Genomic DNA, 20,249 nt, shown 5'->3' on the forward strand with positions numbered 1-20,249 from the left:
AGAAGGAATCACTGCACATGGGTAGGCCCTTTTAATGACATTTTGAAAAATGTCGCTAAATGTCTCTCTGACAGCACTTCAAAATTCCAAACAATTCAATTCAATTTTCAATTCAATTTTATTTATAGTATCAATTCATAACAAGAGTTATCTCAAGACACTATACAATAGACCACACTCCAGAATTTACAAGACCCACAGTTAGTTAGTTTCCTCCGGCAAGCAACAGTGCGACAGTGGCAGGAAAAACTTCCTTTTAGGAAGAAACCTCGGACAGACCCAGGCTCTTGGTAGGCGTTCTGACGGGCCGTGTTGGGTTAGAATGAAGAGTGGCAATAACAAAAATAGAAAATTATTAGTTTGTAGCAGTTCTTTGTAGTAGTTCAGGCATAGCAGGACGCTGTGCGGCATTACAAGGCACACAGGACGTAGCAGGACAGCAGACGTAGCAGGGCACTGCAGTGTAGCAGTTGACATGGTATCACAGAACGTGTAGCGGGACCATGGCAGCAGCTGCTACCTGATTTGGAGCCTCTCTCATCCAAGGAACATGCTGGGGAAAAAAGACATAAGGACTCCGGGAATGACCCCCAGAGCTAGTTAGTAACACGCATTTCTGGACATGGATGCACATAAATGAAAGATGGAAAGATAGAGGGAGAGAGTGCTCAGTGTATCAAAATAAGTCCCCAGCTGTCTAAAACTATTATACAGCAAAACCAAGAGAGACGAGGTAAGAGAGCTCCAGCCCGGTCGGGCTAGAACTCTCCCCAACCGGATCAGCTGTATGCCAAGTCTCCCTTTAGTTTTAGAGCATTTTAGAGGCACACAGGCGACGTGTTGAAATCGACCGGAATTCATTTTTAAGAACAACACTGCACATTAAAAACGTTCATTGACACTCTTACATACTATGTTTGGAGGAAGTCCACGCAAAGAGTGAGTTGATTGGATTTTGCAACGTGTTGCTTGTACTATACATTAATCACTATATTTTTTTCATCATTTTTCCCATGTGGTAATGACAAATATGTTAAAACATAACTTTTCCCATTAATACATTAATTTGCTTAATTGACAGTAAGGGTGTCATGATTTTGATTTTAATTCAAAATCGACCCTAAAAGAAGTCACAATTTCGAACTTGAAATTAAAAAATGGAATTGTCGATGCTGCCACTCCACCATGTCATGTGCAGTTGGCTTGCCAAGCCGAAAAAAAACGTGTTGAAGTGCTGCGAGTCAACTTCCTCTAACTCAATGGCATGAAATGGCAACTCCATATGCAGGAGACCCGTAGTTAGAACTTGAACCCCCTCCTCTTTCACTGAAGTTGCCGGTGTGGAAGTATTTTGGATTTCCAGTGAGTTATGTTTGCGTCGTCAACAAAAAAGCCACAGTTCACAAGCTCTGATTTGTGCTTGGAAGACGCTTAATTGTTCAGAGAAGAGCCTGGGCATGGCTGTTTTATTGTTTTTGTTCGTTTTGTTGTGAATGTCTTCTGTGAAGAAGATTACAGTTGCAAAAGAGAAACTCGATGGCAGGTTATCTTGCTGGTTTCCAATTGACTGAAGATATAAGTAATTTTTACATTATGTTGTTCATAAATGTTTTAAATTTGACAATGTAGAGTGGTACATCGCGAACAAAAGTCAGATATTATAATGCATAAAAGTCTAGTCTAAAAATGGAATAGCAACCTGTTCTTTAAAAAAAAATTCAAAATTGAGAACTGAATTTAACTGTGACCTTAGAATTGCAAATGTAATCGGATCGAGGATTTGGAACATCATGATACATCCATTTGACAGTCTAAGTGGCATTAGGAAGTAAGTATGTGGCACGGTGGTAATGGAACTTTCCTCCCCAAAATATTGTAAAGATGGGAGAGGGATTGCTTGTGGTGTGAAATGAGCAACCGGTACTTTGTACTGCATTCAAGAGCACATGCGAGAAAATTATATTTTTGACAAATATGGTGTGTGGTGAATGAAAAAGGAGTGAAAGAGCACAGGCAGCTTCCTCCCACACACAGCTGCTGTATTGATCTGCTGGTCAACAGCAACAACTCGGCTCCTTGTTGTGCAGGAAAGATTTTCAGACAGTCTTGTCATGTAGAGGCTCAATTTCCTTCAATGGTTGTGTTTGCCTGCTGTAACATGGCTATCAGCCACACACCGAGGTTTGTATTTACATGAACCTTTGATATCTTATAAAATTTAACATAGCTAACACTTGTGTCCTGTGTGGCCATTATTAAAGAAATTGTGAATATTTACTGAGGCGTTCGAGCAACAGTAAGTTGCTTCTCTATACATGGGAAATAAATGATGCTGTTTTGCTATTAGTACTCTATGCTTACTGTAACAGTAGGCTCGCTTTGCCAGACCCTCCAAAACGCCCTGGAGGAGAGTCTGGCTACTCCACATAGCATTCGGTGATGGGAGGAAAACATGCTCTGGTTTATTGGCATTTCTTTAAACCATTCACAATCTTCATGGGCGGTGCTAAGCACCGGAGGAAAGCAGCTGTGCCGCTGCAAAATAGGCTCTGAAGGAACTTGTTTTGGTGGAACATGTGTACGTTTAAAAGTTGTTTTAGTCTTGCGACAGAAAACTAAAATTGGGCAGATAGTCCAGCTAGCTGTCCGGATTTACCCTGTAGAGATCTGAGAAAAGGTTCGCCATAGTCCTCATATATTGGCCGGAGTTTAAAACAATGCAAAGGAAGCCCAAGGCAACGGATATTCTAAAAATCCGGCACATTTTCCAACAGCAACGGAGCAATCCCAGAAGTGGAACGTCAAGGATATAGACTACTGTAACGGTAGTAGTGAAGATACTAAAAATTTTAAGTATATTAAGAGTTTAACACATGCCACAAACCTGGTAAATATGTCACTGAGAACAAGACATGTTTTTACAACTGCAACATTTTTAACTTAGTTGAGTCATTGGATTTAGATTGTTAACAGCAAAAAAATAAATAGACAGACATTGGATTGTGCCATATCTGTAGCCGGAAATCCCTTTTTCACTTGTCAGATACCCAAGAGGTTTGAATTGCCTTGCTTATTTTATAAAGATGAAAAATATTGAGTTTCTCAATAAAAAATGAATTTGGACGGTAAAGGTTGAAGAACACAGGGATATAAAGTGTAGACATATATATATACACAATGCACAAAAAATTATTAAACCTGTTGCATCTTGTTGATCTGTTGACTTATGAATTAATTAATTGCTGCAGCTTTAGTTCTCTTGTTTCTGCCTTTTATGAAAGGTTCAGACAGACCTAAGCCAACAGACTCTGCTCTTCTTAATCGGTATCAAATCTGAGCTCGATTTGTGTGTCTGACATGAATGAAACGTGGTATGCTGGATCAGGAACAATGCAGTATGTCCGTTTATTTTTTTAGATTTTGGGGGGGTGGTGGCATTTGGGGGCATTTTAGGCCTTTATTTGGATAGGACAGCGTAGACATGAAAGGGGAGAGAGAAGGGGAATGACACGCAGCAAAGGTCCGTAGGTCGGAGTCGAACCTGCGGCTGCTACGTTGAGGAGTAAACCTCTATATATGGGCACCCACTCTACCTGGTGAGCTTACCAGGGGCCCAAGTATGGTCATTTTTAGGGTTAAGGCAATTTGAAAAAAGAAACAAATAATTTTTTTGTTGATGTTTTTTCCCCCATTTCTGATCCCCTTATGTGTTTGTGGGTTTTCTGCTGCCAATTAAATTAAATATTTTTCTGTCTAGATTGGACACTAGATTGATTCTATTTGTGTTTCTGCATACAGCCCAGTAAAAAAAAAGCTTTTCCTTAAGCCCTACACGACTGATTCTTTTTAGATACGTCATTATGTAATTCAAATGGTATAAAAAATGACATGAGGCAAAGGCCATGTGTCTCCGACCATTGCACCTCCGTGACACCATTAGTCTTAGTGCTTTCAGTCTTTCTTTAGATTTGGTACAGAGCTGTGCAGAGCTTACAAGTGTCACAGTTGTAGGCAGCTAGAGCTATTTGAAACCTCAACCTGTAGGCAGATCCCAGAGGCCGAGCTCAGAGACTGTGAGGCCCTCACAAGTGTGAGTAAAAGTTCTGAATTACAGTCATTGTCTGGAAACCTGGCGAAGAAAACCAAGGGGAGCTCCATGCAGAGGTCCTCTCTCTGAATAATAGTGTAGCTATGTACAGTATCTCATGATATCCTAATGCTCTGATGGACAATCATACTCCTTCAGCTGCTACCTATTGGGTCCATATCATTGAGATGACACAATGATTGATAAGAATTCAGAGCGACAGAGCAAACAGTGAGGTAACCCTGGTAGAAATGTGGTCACACATTATAGTGACAATTATCAACACACAATTTTTCGCACGCTGTGCATTGCTAATTGTCTTTCTTTTACAAATTAAAGTTGTTATGTGAATACATGTATTTCCCAAGATATTAAAGTATTCTTTTAATGGCTTGTCTTTGACCAGGTCCTTTCTCTAATCAAGAAGAGGGTTTTATGTAAAGACATTAGACTTTGTATGATTGACTTGACTTGTATGTTGTATGCCAAACTGCCATATCAATAAAGTTGAAGGTTTGAGGCGGGAGAGATGTAAGAAGTGAGACAAAGGATAAAAACAGGTTAGATACACCTAATTAGCACAGGTACTGTTACTGTAAATAAGTGTTTCGGCTTACAACATTTAAAGGCTGCACCTACACATAAAGCACATAGCACATACTTAGCCTCTGAATAGCCTTTAATCATGTAAAGCTCCTTTATCCAAAGAAGAACACAAATCAGGCAGTAGCTGTCAGTGTGCTGGCAAAATAATTTGGGGATTGTATGTCGGTCTTTAAAGGTTTCTAGTTGTTGTCCATAAGGAAAGAAGGAAAGAAAATACAACGAAACCCAATGTCAGGGCCATATAAAGATACATTTAGTCACCGCCATCATGCACAGGCTGTTTGATTAAGTATTAATATCTCTGTAGTGTTTCTTAGATTAACCGGCGTATTTTAAACTCGAAAAAACTGGTACACCAACATTGAACTGTTACCATCCAGTCTCTGTCAGCATATGTGTTGTTGTTGTGTCCTTTTCTGGGAATTTGTCTAAATGTTCCGACATATTCAAATGTGTTCCCATGATGTTTGTTCTGTCTCCCGTTGCCTCCATCACAGTGTGGCTCATTGAAACTGCATTGTCTTTCCAGGTGGCGAGCGTAACTGTGGAGTGCATGAGCTGATCTGCGTCAGAAAAGGTATGGCAGATCAGAGCTCTGGGAAGTTGACCTTTGACCTCACACTCCACTTTCCTCATCAGCATTTATCACTGTCACTCGTCCTTGTTCAACTGTGTGCTGTGCTGCCTTCGCTGTCATTTGGCTGCAATGTTTGTTTGAGCCTTATCACTAATAAGTACTTTGAGCATAAAAAATATTTTACAATCTCATTTCCCATTTCTCATTTGTAATAACACTTTTCTTAAAAAATGATTGCAATATTGGCATTGTCAACCCATTTAGCCATTGTTCCTGTCTTGTTACTTAGTAACTATTACTGTACCCTATAATTGTTACGTACATTTTTACTCTGTCCTATCTTTTTGCTCAGTAAGTATGTACTAATACCCTGTATAAACTAAGTGATTACATTGTAATTTGCAGGCTGTAATCTAAAATGTAACTCTTGCGTTTTTGTGGATTTATATTAATCCATTCAGAAAAGAAGACCTAAATGGATGAACCACATTTTACTTAATAGACAATTCCCAAGTTATAGTTTGCACATACGGGAAGTACATGATGTAATTCTTGACATGTCCTAAAATTGAGTAGACATTAATTATTTTTTATGTAACTGCATGTATTGAAGGTCATGAGGGTGCTGTAACTGAAATAACAAGCTTTTAACGAGTCAAGCCGGTTAGAATAATCATAATTTTTCATGTTGAGTCAGAACACTCAGTGGCTCTTTTTGCCACGGCAGTATTCATGTTCTGGATGGAGATGACTCTTCAGAGAGTGCTTATCACAATGAGCCAGCTGAATGGGCTGGTTGTGTAAGTGTGTGCATGTGGAATCATTTGGGACATCCCATTTATTTTGTCATTGTTGAAGATTCCAGGGGTGGGTTGGTGGGTGGGTTGGTGGGTGTGTGTGTGTGTGTGCGTGCGTGCGTGCGTGCGTGCGTGCGTGGGTGCGTGTGTGTGTGTGTGTGTGTGCGTGCGTGCGTGCGTGGGTGCGTGCGTGTGTGCGTGCGTGCGTGCGTGCGTGTGTGCATGCGTGCATGCGCGTCTGTCTCGCTCTTTCTCTTCTGGACATTGTTTGAATATGTGTGGGAGTGTGTATCAGAGTGCTGGTGAGAGTGCTCATGGACTGCCTGTGGAGTGTGTGGGTGTCTTAGTGGTTTTGAGATTGTTTTGTGCTTTTTGACATTTTACATGGCAACTGTTTCTATTCAGACAGAACATAACAAAGGCAATTAAGACGTGCAACAATAAACAAAAATATCAAGGCTAGATGTCAAAAGTGACAATAAAAAGCAGCTAGCACAACTTAGACTAAAACACATTTAGATTTGTTTTCCACTTATGTGCAGTAGGTGTTCCTTATATTTGACTGTAAAATGTATGCAAATGATTTTTAAACACCTCCTAAACCATCTAACCCTAGACATTACTATTTGAGAAACTTAGCCTCAACTGTCCATCAATTTTGTTATTCGCATACAGTACCTGAGTCAAGTTGCCATGGCAACAGGGTCAGCCCAGATGTCCTTTCTGCCTGCAACATCCTATTGCTCCTCCTAGGATTGTTCAGTGCTCCCAGGCATTGTGGGAAATGTAGTACTTCCTGTGTGTCTTTTGGCTTATAACTTTCAGAATTCCCATTGTAGGACAGTTGACAAGGACATTGTCTGGATTATGATGGTGAAATTACAAGCATGCTCTTTATTGGCTCTAATTTAAGATGTACAGTATTTGTAGCCACTGTAGTTTTATTTCACAATTGTCAGGATGTCAGTTCCAGACACGGTTACCCAGTCCAAGGGATAATAAGACCACCTGCTCCATCTGTTTGGTCACATCAAGATGTCATTTCCATGGTGTGCAGTGAAGAAACCTTTCTATGACCCACATACTGGTACCTCCCGTTTGTTAAACACAAGGAAGGGTCATTGTTTCCTTGGGCTGTGGCTGGTGATTGGACATTCTTGTAATTGCCATATAAATACATTACACTTCTTCCTATCATACACACACTAAATAAAAATAATAATTTACATTTAAGAGTTTTTTATGATATTTTTTTTAGCTACTGACTCTGGTCACTGTGTTGTTCTTGTACTTTTAGATATGACTGCTGCATTTGATACAGTGGACCATGAAATCCTGATTGCTCGTTTGGAGCACTGGGTGGGCGTCAGTGGCACAGCACTGGAGTGGTTCAGGTCCTACCTGTCCAATCGGACTTTCTGTGTCAGCCTTGATGACTCGGTGTCCTCCACTGCTCCTTTCTCATGTGGGGTCCCACAGGGCTCGGTGCTTTGCCCTCTTTTATTTTCTCTCTATCTACTCCCACTTGATTCTATTCTCAGGAAACATGGCATTTCTTTTCACTGTTATGTGGACGACAGCCTATGTCCTTCTCAAAAACACGGTTAGACCACTGCTTCAGTGTTTACAGGACATTATGCTTAGATGTCCCAACATTTTCTAAATTTTCATGAAAAAAAGACCAAAGTCATGGTCTTTGGTGGCACTTCTGTGACCTAAGGACCTTAACGCAGCTAGCAGAAATCAAACCAGTCCTTCAGAGACAACACTTTGAGATAGCAATCCTCACCTTTCTGACCACTCGGCTAGATTCAATCAAAACACTAACTCTAAAGACTCTTAAAAAGATGCGTGGTACAGTTTGTAACCAATGCAATAATGCTTTCCCAAATTATTGGTCTCTGAGCCTCTTGTGTAACAGTCAGCATTCAGTCCCCCACATATTATCTAATGGCTATTGTAAGTATTTTTAATGGAGTGCCATAGATTTGGTTACAAATGTATTAGCTAAAACTGAACATGTGTTCATTGTATGTGTGTGCATATGTGATTTCAGTAGCAGTGTCCTTAACAATAACGTCTGGCATGTTTCTCTGTTGTGCTTTACTCACAAATATATGGTAAATGTCCCCATTTTGTTCTTTCCTTTTGTTAATGTATAGTGGCCCAGACATCTTAATTTGATTTGTTACTTTAATCAAGATCATGTATATTAAGTCAAATGTTTAAAACCTAAGATTTTTTCCAGTTAGTGGCTTCAGGTTTGAATATCTATTGAGAAGCATATTGACCTATGTAAGGTAAGAATCTAAATGCTCTTAAGGACTTATTTTGCATTTGAATTAGCGTAGTGAGTGTCAGTTTGATAAAATTGACAGGATAAAAAGAAATAATCTTAGACATCCTTGACACGTCAACACTCAACGTACGGCGATGGGAGGAAAAGTGAGGAATGATGCCTGAATAAATACAAAAATATAAATTGTGGTCTTAAATCAGGAAGCCAAAAGTAAAGAGAAAAACTGTCTGTAGATTTCTGTGGTTGCATATTCTTGTCCCTGTTTGAGCCTGTTGGGGAATTGTACAGAACAGGATCCCGCTCCGTCTGTGCTGTGAATAATTCAGTCATCAGTGAGAAGCTGGTACAGTGTGAGCAGACAGGCATTCCCGTGAGAAAATGCCTCCTGTTACCAAAACATTGTGTGTGTGTGTGTGTGTGTGTGTGTGTGCGCACAAAATAACCAGCGTTTACTGCACTACAGACTCAGTCCAGTTAATGGCCATTATGAATAACAGAAAACATCATCACCATCATCGATCGGAAAATAAGATGTCATCTAAGTACACTTGCTTGCCAAATGCGCTCATTGTCTTCCAGTTATTTGGTTTAATTGAACCAAATGGACTCTGTACGTAGTGATTGCAGTGTTGCAGAGATTAATTCATTATTGAAAATGATCTCAGCAGTAGTTTGAGCAGTCTTGTGAGTAGTGTATTATTTCTAATTGCACTAAAACACTTTTGTAGCCTCCCCCTTTTGCTTTTATAATTTCTCTTTTCTCACTTCTTACTTTATGACCCTTCAGTGGGCTGTCTAAGACATTAGCACTAGATTGTTGCCAATGTAGAGGATCTAGAACTGTATACAGGCACATTATTTATTTATTTTTATTTTTGGAAACACTTGATTTATGTAAATTATTAACAGTTAGGTTCTCAAACTGTATCATCACGAGGAGTACTACACACAGTATAATGTCTTTTGTGGTTCTGGAGGGCGCTTTCTAAAGTCTGAGAAAATAACCCTGATGTTATTACGATTATCTCAGGTTGGTTTTGGAAACTAAATAATATTATAAACCATGCATCCCAAACTGCAGGCATTGAATTTGGAAAGAAGTGTACATTTATCAGGCAGGGGGAGTCAAACTAAATGATGCCATTTGTTGTGATGCCTAACTTAAACCCTGTTTTATAACCTTATAAGCTAGCTAGCTGCTAACTTAAATGTTGAAGCTTGCGCAGTATCCCAGTTACGTTTGGCAATGAAGTTCAGTTACTACATTTATCGTGTTTTTGGAGCTTGGTCCATACTGGTAACTTTAAATCAGGACATCTTGGCCTGTGTTTATTTATTTTGACCATTGTTTTTAATCTTTCTTTTACAAGTCACCCCACTTCATAGATGAGCAATATTAATATGATAGAGTTCCCCTTAAAGGCAGTATTTTGTAGAGGCTATATAAAAAAACTCAACTTGACTATTTTAAATCCTAAGTACTTAAAATCCTAAGTAGTTCAACATTCATTCTATGTTATGTCAAGTGTTAAGTGGGCCTGGAGTAAAGTCAGTATCAGTTAGATTGTACATTGTACATTCTTTTTACTTTCCACTGCATTCCACAATCCAAATCCCTCTCACCATCATCAGTACAATCCATCCATTCTGATCCCTGTTGTCCTTTTTGACCACATGAAGTGCACATCACACAATGTGGGAATCATATTCAATCATTCATTTTAGAGATGGGCGATACGGAGAAAATCAAATATCACGATATTTTTGACCAAACACATCAATGTCTATATTGTTGGGTTAATGGTAGGATTGGGTATTGTTTTTTATGTTTTTTTTCTTGATACCGGTGCTAAAATGATACTTTTAAAATGATGGCGGTGCCTGAACCGATACTTATTACTATAACCGGTATTTACAAGTTATGTGTTAACTAGCATCCCGTGCAGCGATGCTTCTGTTGCCTCTAACGTCGGTTTCAGAGCATCAGAGAGCAGCGCAAAAGGCATTTAATTGGCACCAAAATCTGCGTTGCGATTCAGTCCGGTAGATAACGGTCGTTTAGGCACCAGTGACGTAGTAGCGCCAGGGTTTAGTACACAACACTAACTATTGGTGCTTTCACAAAAGATTTACACAGTGAGATTTTTGATAAAATCTGATTTGAGAATATTATCAATAATGTGGATACAGTGGATAAGTGGGTAGAGGCAAATGATAGAACAGCTAGAACAGTTTGGTTAATTCAGAAAACTACATCGCTTTACTGTAATGCAGCCTTTAAAACCAGGAAAATATATCACAATATTATGTTATCCACAATTTAAGACAATATCTGGCCTAATTTATCGGTCAATATAATATCGATAAATTGCCCAGCCCTAATTCATTTACAAAGACACAATCAACTCTTTTCAATGAGTCACACTTAACAGAAATGGCTTTAATTGGGGGTTATTTACTGCTTTGGCTGGTCATTGCCTCACAGCCTTTAGTAATGTCTAAACAGCATGGGTGCAATTCCCTCCATAAATTATAAACAGTGCCTCATCTAGTAAGCTATAAAAAAAATGTGTCGTTACTTGTTGGACAATATATTTTTCTGACAGCACAAGACAAGATCTAGTCTGTATATAGCCGTTGTATTGTGTAGTGACAATTAAATAACCGAGAAGTTCTGACTTTTAATGTGTACCAGCTTGTGAACAGTCTGTCACTCATCCTCTGTGTGCCCCAAATTGCAACACATACTTTGCCATTATTTTTGTCAAATTAATTTTCTGAACTCCCTGCAGCAGGTGACAGTCAAACTCTGGAACTGAAGGTGGATTGCTCCTGTCCTGATCTTTTGTAGAGGTCTATGAAGTGAAAAGGTTCAACTTAATTATTTTGGTTTAGTACAAGTTTGTAAGGGTTACATTAACGAGTCAGCAGCGGTGGAGGACAAAATGTCACAAGGGAAGAACAACTGAAAAACATACGCTCTGATAATTAAAGCTGGAAGTCTCCTCTGTGACCACACTTGATGATGAAATAGCATTTCCAAGAAGGTGTTGGAAGGAGAAATATGAGGTGGGAAGTAATACAACTGGCTGATTGTCTTCATTAACAGGGTTTATTTTGCATATCTGATGATTTTTCCAAAGCAAACCGTATCTACTGATGTGTGAGAGTTGTTGCGTTTCATGAGATCTGACCTGCCTGTGTGTCTGGAATTTGGTGTGACGCTGTACCTGACTCTGTTGCTATGGCAACACACCGGTTGTATCTTTAGTGACGCTCGCTCTCTCTCTCTCTTTCTCGCTCTCTACCTGCTACTGAATTTGATTGTTGCATTCAAATCATGTATTATACTGTCTGTAAAAGTGCTTCATGCTCTCTTTGAACATGAACCAACCACATTAATCTAAATATTAATTAACACAGATACACATTATTAAACATGGTGAGATGCTGGGTTATCTTACTTTGCAAACTCCTAAAAAATAATCAATTAGCCATGATCTCATTTGCATACCAACATTATACCAATGTTTGAGTGCTCACATTTAATAGCAGCAACTTTAACTTGAATTTCCATGTCTCAGTCTCTCCAGAGGTGCTGGGGTTTCTGACAGCCATCGGACTCTTCATCATCCTCATGACCCTCCTGTTCTGGTACCTGAACAACAAGTTGGCACTAGAGAACCCAGGGAGCCTTCAGTGCCTTGATGACTTCAGGAAAAAAGCCGAGTTGCAAGGTAAGCATGCTCTTGTGCACTTTTTTGTACTAAAGGTTTCAATGCACATTTCACCGTAATTGTTTCAACATGTCACATAAACCTTAAATGTTTTTAATACTACACCTAATGCCCCTTGTAATTGACGTTTTTGAAACTATAGCCATATATATATATATATAACCAATGCTACAGGACCTACTTTACACGGTTTTGGTTACGTCTAGGCCACTAGAAATTTCCACACAAAGAATTGTCCAGTAATAGTAAGTAATATCACCATTTACCAAATGCAAACACTTTTATTTTGTGTAATATACCAGATAAATGTATTATTATTATTATTATTATTTGTATAATAATAATAATAATAATAATAAAACATATCCTACTTTTGCAGTTTAAGGCACAGATTAATAACTGCACCATGGTCCATCTTAAGGACTTCCAAATGATTCTCTTTTCATTGTTCAGATGTCAAACCTGAGCTCCAACTAGAAAAGTTAGACTCAAGTCATTTGTGTTGTCCAGCCACGCATAAAAAATAAAAACTTTATGGAGCCATGTGGAGCATGTGGCCTGTCCGCTGCATGGGGACATTTTCCACTGGCAGTGGCCTTTCTCAACCTATAAGGGGATTACCGTTGGTGACAGATAGTAGGCCTGTTTACTTGTTATCCATCCACAGGGCTTCAGAAGGTTAAAAGGTTGGTGGCCCCAGGGAGCCTGCACAGGGAGTGGGCTCTACACTGAGAATCCACTTGGTAAACATTCAGATAAAAACAAAGGGAGGCAGTATATAAAGCGATGAGGCGATTGTTCTTGGTGTCTTTTCCTGTTTATCTTTGTGAACAATGACTGTTTTAACAAAAACATGGGACAATTATTTTTATTTTTCATAGCTGGTGGTAAGTTATATTGTAATGTAGTGATAGAATATTTCTCTACCGTTTACTGAGCCCAAACTGTTACTTTGTAGACTGACACTGTTTTTGATAGATGCCAAATATTTCATTATTTTTGCTTCATGCTCAGAAACTAAACACACTTTGCAAATACAGTTAGTTCGGAGCGATTGTTCAGTCTGCACAGGAAGTCATTATAAAGCTCTGCTGCCCCTTGCTGGAACAAATGTGAAGCTACAACTGGTGTTTTAGTGGTTGGTCAATGTAAATTCAACAATGACTGTTTTATTGACATTCATGCAAATAATAATGTTCTTGAATTTTTTCAAGAATGTAATGATTGCACATCACCTGCTTTTCAGATTTCTTCCTTGTTTTCCGCTTTCTATTCTTCATTTCCAAACATTAAGACAACCTCTCAGTATTTGTCCAGATCAAGGCCACCCCTGTATGTAACTGAGTTTCACAAAGAATCTAACAAACCTTCCACAATTCACTAACAACATTATTATATTACTTACATGTCTATACATATATTTCCATCACATTTCAAGGCACTTTGTTGCATAAAGTGTCGACTTATGGACAGAATTTCATGGCAACATTACCTTTGTAAATAAAACCATTATACTAACTATGTTATATTCGAGACTCTGTAACACGAATAATATTGGAATAAAAACACAGCTATATTTAATTCTCATAGACATTGGGACACCAACCAGTGATTTTGTTTATAGAAAATATCAAAGACATGTTTTTATAGGATTTGGGTGGAGAAAAGGGTACTCTCCATTACAATTCCAATACACAGTTCAAATATCCAAACTTGATGATATCGTCAACATGTTCTTTATCTCCTGTTTTTCATGCACATTTCCAGGGCCCATGTTTAAAAACCAATAAAACAAAATGAGTCATGACATGTCATTTTCTCAGTGAATTATAAAAAAACAGCGGAAGGATAATCTGTAATTGAATATTTATCATTGAACGCATGAGAAATAAAATAATATACAGGAAATAGCATGGCAGGGTGAGTGTGCAGAGTGTCTCTTTAACTGCAGCACCTCAATGAAGCTGTGGCTGAATGCTCTTTAGCTCTCTGTTCAGAATGATCCAATGAAGGGACGAATGGATTTTAAACATTTCTACTGCAAAACAATACGTAAATGTCATTTTTTTTCTATCAAACCTATTTGTCACAACCACCACTAACATTTCAAAACATTTCAACGGTTCAAACCTGTAGCCCTTATGCATCACTAGTGACTTGGGGGATGGCTTTTTAGCTTTTGTATCATTTTGGCTGTGTTAATGCATATAGCATACATTTTGGCATTGGTGTGAGTTTTTATTTTTCTTAGATTTTTGCAGTTCGACCTCAGCTCCTATAATACATCTATAATAACCTGTGCAGCAAAAATATAGACACTCAGACCTTTAGGACAAAAATGTCCTTATTGAAATAAAACCAAACTTTTTGATCCCCCGGCCATAAAAAGATAAAATCATGCATTGTTTTATTTCAGGCTTTGAATATAGAGCGCTGGTTTCCAATTTGTAGTTTTGCTATTTTCCAACAGATTGGACCATTTTCTCATGTTTGCCCTATAGGGCAAAAATAGCTTTTTTCCTGGTTTCCAGTAGTGTTATTGCTGATGTAATATGGAGCACTCCAGTGTTTGATGCAATGCATAAAAATCCATATTGTTGCTAATCATTGACGTATCCCATACTGTGAAAAAAGTACTCCTAGCATAAGTTTTGTGTGGCATTATGTAAACAAACTGGCATTTAAAAGGTTCAAATTATATAATTTTTGTCCTCCAAGTAAGTAAAATGTATTTATAAAACGCTTTTTATATAGACATAAGTCACAAATATCTTAACAAGTGCATAACACAACATAAAGAAGAGAAACCATGGAAAATGAAGTGACCATGGAAGCCACAAAACAACAAAACAGAAGCATATAAGAAAACAGTCCCTCCAGAATTTTGTGGCTTTTCTTTGAGATTGTTAAAACATTCTGTAAGAAATTTCGATAAAAGCTGCAATGTTTTTTGTATGTTTGTTGCTCCAAACAAGTGCAAATCACAAAACAGAGTGACTGAAAGAGTATGGGTTAATAGACGAAAACACATGAAAATGGCCAAAAGGAAATTTTTATTTTTATTTTTTATATATACACATGATCTAATAAGACATACATAAAATAACACATCTGGCTGTTCATCTACTCAATCACATTACATGTGACCACCTCATGTTTCATGTTCTAAGAATCCAATTCTCCACCTTTAAACATGACTGAGATTACTGTGAGAGAAGGTGACTTTCACAAACACGTTTAAGCTTGGAATGACTACAAAATAAAAACATCAGTAGACAAATCATTTTATGAAAACTTGTGTGTAACAAGTATGTGTCAGAATCTAAGCTTTGTCCAGCTGTTTTTGTCCAGTAAGTGATTAGCAAACTAAGTAGCAAACTCAGATTTGAATGTCTATTTTTTAAAATCACGCATGGAACTGGACATTAAAAAATTGTTGCATCGAGATGCATCAAAAATGGGTTTAGAATCGAATCGTTGGCTTCTGAATTGAATCGAGGTGTGAATCGATTCCCACCCCTAGTATTTTGTCTGTTGGCCTTCTACAAAGCAGTTAATCTGATGTCCTATGAAGTATAGGATTGCGGCCAGTAGAGGCTGCCAGTCTACCTGATATTTTGCGAGTCAGTCTGTCCCACAGTAAGCAGGCCATCTTTCTCTACCCCAAACAGACAAGACCTACTCCGACGGCGACTTGCAGGGTTCGTCATCGGACAGCGAGGATGAACTGATGGGTCAGTATCAGGAAGCGGTCAGCCGCTCCCAAGGCCTCCGGGGAGGAGCCAAGGCAGCCGCTAATACCAAACACGCAGGAGGGTTCTGCTGGGAGAGCCGGCAGAAGTACAGCCCTCTGACTGCTGAGTATAACGGCTACAGCAGTGAAGCCTCGGCTGATGACGGTAAGCTATCTGTCTGTGAATTGAATCAGTAAACCAGTTGTTCCCCATGTATTATTCATATTTAGAGATGATATAGTTTTATGGTTATTACAGTCGTTGTCACCATGACCATGTATATACAGATACAGTATATAGATATTAATACAGATATGCACCCCCTTATTAAGCTTTAGTCAATTGCACAGGTGCTTCTGCACCTCCAAACCAACAAACGCAAATGCACCACACACACAGACAATGTACATACTGAATACACACTGGATGATTCAGTTAAGCCAGAGAGGTGATCAAAGCGATGCTCCCGTTAAGCACACTCTCCGTGGGAGGGTTGTGAAACAGTCAACTGTCTGCATAATCTGCACAGCCCCAGCCTCAAACATTTTTTTAAATTCTTTTTATTTATGCATCTCTGTTTCCCATCTGCCCAACTCACCATCACAGGGCGTTTACTGTGATGGACGGAAAGCATGCTTTTTCCTTTATTTCAGCATAGACAGAGTCCCAGGAGAACACCGGCATTAACCTATTTGGATCAGTCTTTTATTTGGCATACACACTTCATTTGCACCCTGAATGTGAATCAATCATTTGGGCTGGCCCTTGACATCATATAATATACTGCATTCATTATTGTTATATCGGATTCATGTGTTCAGAAGGAGTATGATACAATGAACGAGAGCCTGAGAAAATCAATGTATATAATGTCATATTTCCGATTAAGTGGGCCATTTAAAGTAATAGTTACACATTTTGTAAAATACGATTATTCACTTGATCGCCGACTGTTAGATAAGACAATCTATATCACTCTCATGTGTGTACACTAAATACGAAGCTACAGCCAGCAGCCGGTTAGCTTAGCTTAGCATTGACAGTTAGCCTGGCTCTGTCCAGGGGTTATGTGCTGGACTATTTTTTGGCAGTAACTTTGACTTGTGAATTTTACACTTCAGTTTTCATATGTATAAACAAACAAGACATACCTTATATAAATTGTAAGCTTAAAGAGATGCCGGTTGGCAAATTTTTTCATTTCAGATTGAGCCAGGCTAGCTGTTTCCAGTCTTTATATCAAGCTAAGATAACTGCTGACTGCAGCTTTATATTGACCGGACTTGACATGAGAGTAGTATCAATCTTCTTGTCTTACCTTTGTCAAGAATTATTGTCATGAATAAGTGTGTCCTAAGATGTATGTGTTGGAAGAAAGTAAATAAGCATTAATGGCCAAAAACTAGAAGAAATGAAATGATAAGAGTCAATGAAAATAGTGACAAGAACTGTCAATGTAAATGTTGTGGATTTTTTCACAAGTTACACCTGATCCTTTTAAAAACGTAGAGGTGTTGATATTCTGCAGAACTGTAGCAGAATGAAACATTGTAGTTTCATTTTGACACGTACAAAGATGCAAGTCTGACACGTTTGTGTTTGTCATTGTCAGACAGAAATCAGCCGTGTTTATGTCTGACATTTTTTTTAAAGACAAAAACAATCTAATCCTAGCCAGGGTCCTCAATTGGTGAATCATGCCTGAACCAGCTTTGTGTTATATAAGACAGTGGGTTCCAAGGCAGAGTGTCTGGCACAATCTACTTAGAGCGTTGTTTGAATGTGTAGCTGAGGAATAAATAGCGCACGGCACGCTTCTGACTCCATTAGCAAAGAAGCACTGAACAAGGTTGTCGTTACGTGTTGAGAGATATGGTAACAGATCGGCTGTTCATTGATTTCACAGACTGTACAGAGATTTTCCGTGCATTTTAGTCGCATGCACAGAAATTCCTGGAGATGATTGCTCTTTTTGTAATACTAACACATTTTCCGTTAAAGCAGACGTGCTCTTCTGATCAAAACTGAAAAACCATAGCCAAATTGGATTTCTGTCTCACAGCCACTGTGATTCTCCATTTTAAAACTTATAGGATATGAGCTAATCAGGGATTCTTGTCAAGTGGCTTTCTAACAAGAGTGAGAAAATGCAGTCTTTAACGCACTACTGATTAGTTGTTGTAAATTTAAAGCCACATTTAGGTTATTCTCCACTAGCTTTGTGCCAGTCGCCTGCAAATTATTCATAATATAATGTTCAATTTATCTACTGTAAATAAACCTTCTGTCAAATGAATCTTTAAACTATTCAGAACAGGGGCTCCCAAACTTTTCTAATTGGGACCCTTCAAAACAAACACGTTCTACTCAGACTCAGATTATTACTATTTGTTTGTTTATAAATGTCTAAATAGTGAAAATGTCCATTTGGAAGAATTGACATTGTTGTTTAGTTTGTCTAAGACTCAAGACACAAGATATTGAGTTTACTATCATACTGTGACTATGACATGCTGAATGTCTGCTGAAACTAGGGAATGTTTAGCTTGGCCTAAAAAAGAATGAAATGATTAATTCGGATGATTGACTAATTGATTAATCAAGGAATCATTTAACTTAACTTTCAACCCCATGTCCACTAGTTGACTTGAGACCAGTTTATTCAAAGACTCAAATTATTTACTTATAAGAAAGACTAGAAGGACATCTAAAATATTAAACATTACGTTTTGTCGCATTAATATGCTTTCTTCTTCTTCTTCTTCCACTGGCTTAGAAGATTGACCTCCTGAATTTTGCCTCACAGTAATGGGGTCATGTTTGTAAGGACATTTGCTATATTTCTTCTTAAGTTGGGGGGTCTTTTGAGAAAATATGAGTAGATAATGATCAGACAGCAATATTGTAATTTTTCTTTTACTGAATTTCAAAGAAACAGTTCACACTGGATTCAAGACATTTGTGTTACCCCTGACTTGTTTTCTGGAGCAGTAAGATTATGTAGTCGGTGTTCCTTGGAAGAGAGAGAGAGTGAGAGAGAGAGAGAGAGAGAGAGAAATTTGAGTCATGTGTGCCCAACAGCAATAATTAGAAATGTACTTGGTTTATTTATACAACACAATTTTAACTATGAAAGTCTTGTTTTTTGTTTTACTGTGAGTCAAATACGGTTTAAAGGATTATATAATAATCTCTTAGTAAAATAAAAAAAAGAGCACTTAAAGAACATATAAATGGAGTGGAATCTAGACATTGTTTGCTTTTTCTATCAACTTTTTATGGATCATCAGGTGTGGAGCGAGAACTTCATCAATGGCTGCACTTTGGTTGAAAGAACTGTAGGTTTGATATTTTCCTCCAAGATTTGATGGCTGTGGTTTTCTGTCCCACTAACCCATCATAGATCAGCCTCGGAACCCATCGGCTATCGGTCCGACTACCAGTCCGATTTAGCCTCTTAGGGCAACGGCTAATATTAATGGGATTCTGGTCTTGCCAGCGGATATACGGATATCCAGTCCAAGACTTTCTCCTCGGTGTATCGGCCATTGTTTATAGTCTAATTAGCAACTTTTTTAAAGATTTTTTTTAAAGGGCCCGCAGGTTGGATTCAAACCCGGGCTGCTGCAAAGGCCTCAGCCTACATGGGGCGCATGCTCTTACTGGGTGAGCTAGAGGTCGCCCCGTCTAATTAGTAACTTGAGGACACAAGAATGGATTTGGAGTTGAGAGAAGGTCTCTAGAAATAGATGTCTGTATAAATGCAGATACATAAATTGAAAAAGCAAAGAAAAAGCTCATTTGTTGTCTGACAATAGCCAATGGGTCCCGAGATTGCATTTCAGCCAGGTGTCATTTACATTGGGGACGCTCGGGACAAGTCGCTGCACTTTTATAAATGGTCGTTATTCTCCCCATCACTTTTTAACAGCAAATTTGTAAAAATGTTTTGAAAAATGTAATACAGAAAACGCAGATGGTGGAGAAATGGCAGAAAGTTTTGAACACAAGCAGGCATTGCGTTTGAACACATAGGAGCTATTAGAGTCCGGGGGTTTATGAATCAAAATGCAGTTATTTGTCATTGATCTAAACATTGCATTTAAAGAGGTTACTTCCACAAACAAACAAAAACAAGAGAAAGGAGGATTAAACCATGCCTACATGTGTGTTGACTCCGCAGAGATTACATCAAAGTGAAAAGCTGATGCCTGATATACAGGTGAATAAATATTTAAAAAGCAATACAGAATGTCTGGTAATATTTTCAATTTTTTATTTGAATATATTCAATTGTATTTTTATATTTTCACCTGCTGCATGAATGTAGTGTTTGCTTATACATAAATATATACATTTCTTAGCATACATTTTAGCTTAAATTCACCAGAATGCAGGAAATAAAGTGTCTA

At 38.3% G+C, this 20,249-nt stretch overlaps 1 protein-coding gene across 2 annotated transcripts in view; it reads left to right on the plus strand.

The window, feature by feature from the left end:
- Positions 1–20,249, plus strand: part of syt14a (synaptotagmin XIVa) — a 44,963-nt gene that overhangs the window by 9,418 nt on the left and 15,296 nt on the right. The window contains exons 2-4 of one of the 2 annotated variants that reach the window (XM_032500439.1): positions 5,223–5,270; positions 11,951–12,103; positions 15,775–16,002. In XM_032500439.1, the coding sequence (XP_032356330.1) occupies positions 5,223–5,270; positions 11,951–12,103; positions 15,775–16,002 (429 nt within the window). The remainder of the gene's footprint in view (positions 1–5,222; positions 5,271–11,950; positions 12,104–15,774; positions 16,003–20,249) is intronic. The other variant, XM_032500440.1, reaches the window with a different exon arrangement.

Source organism: Etheostoma spectabile, chromosome 20 (genome assembly GCF_008692095.1).
Source record: "Etheostoma spectabile isolate EspeVRDwgs_2016 chromosome 20, UIUC_Espe_1.0, whole genome shotgun sequence".
Taxonomy (NCBI): Eukaryota; Metazoa; Chordata; class Actinopteri; order Perciformes; family Percidae; genus Etheostoma; species Etheostoma spectabile.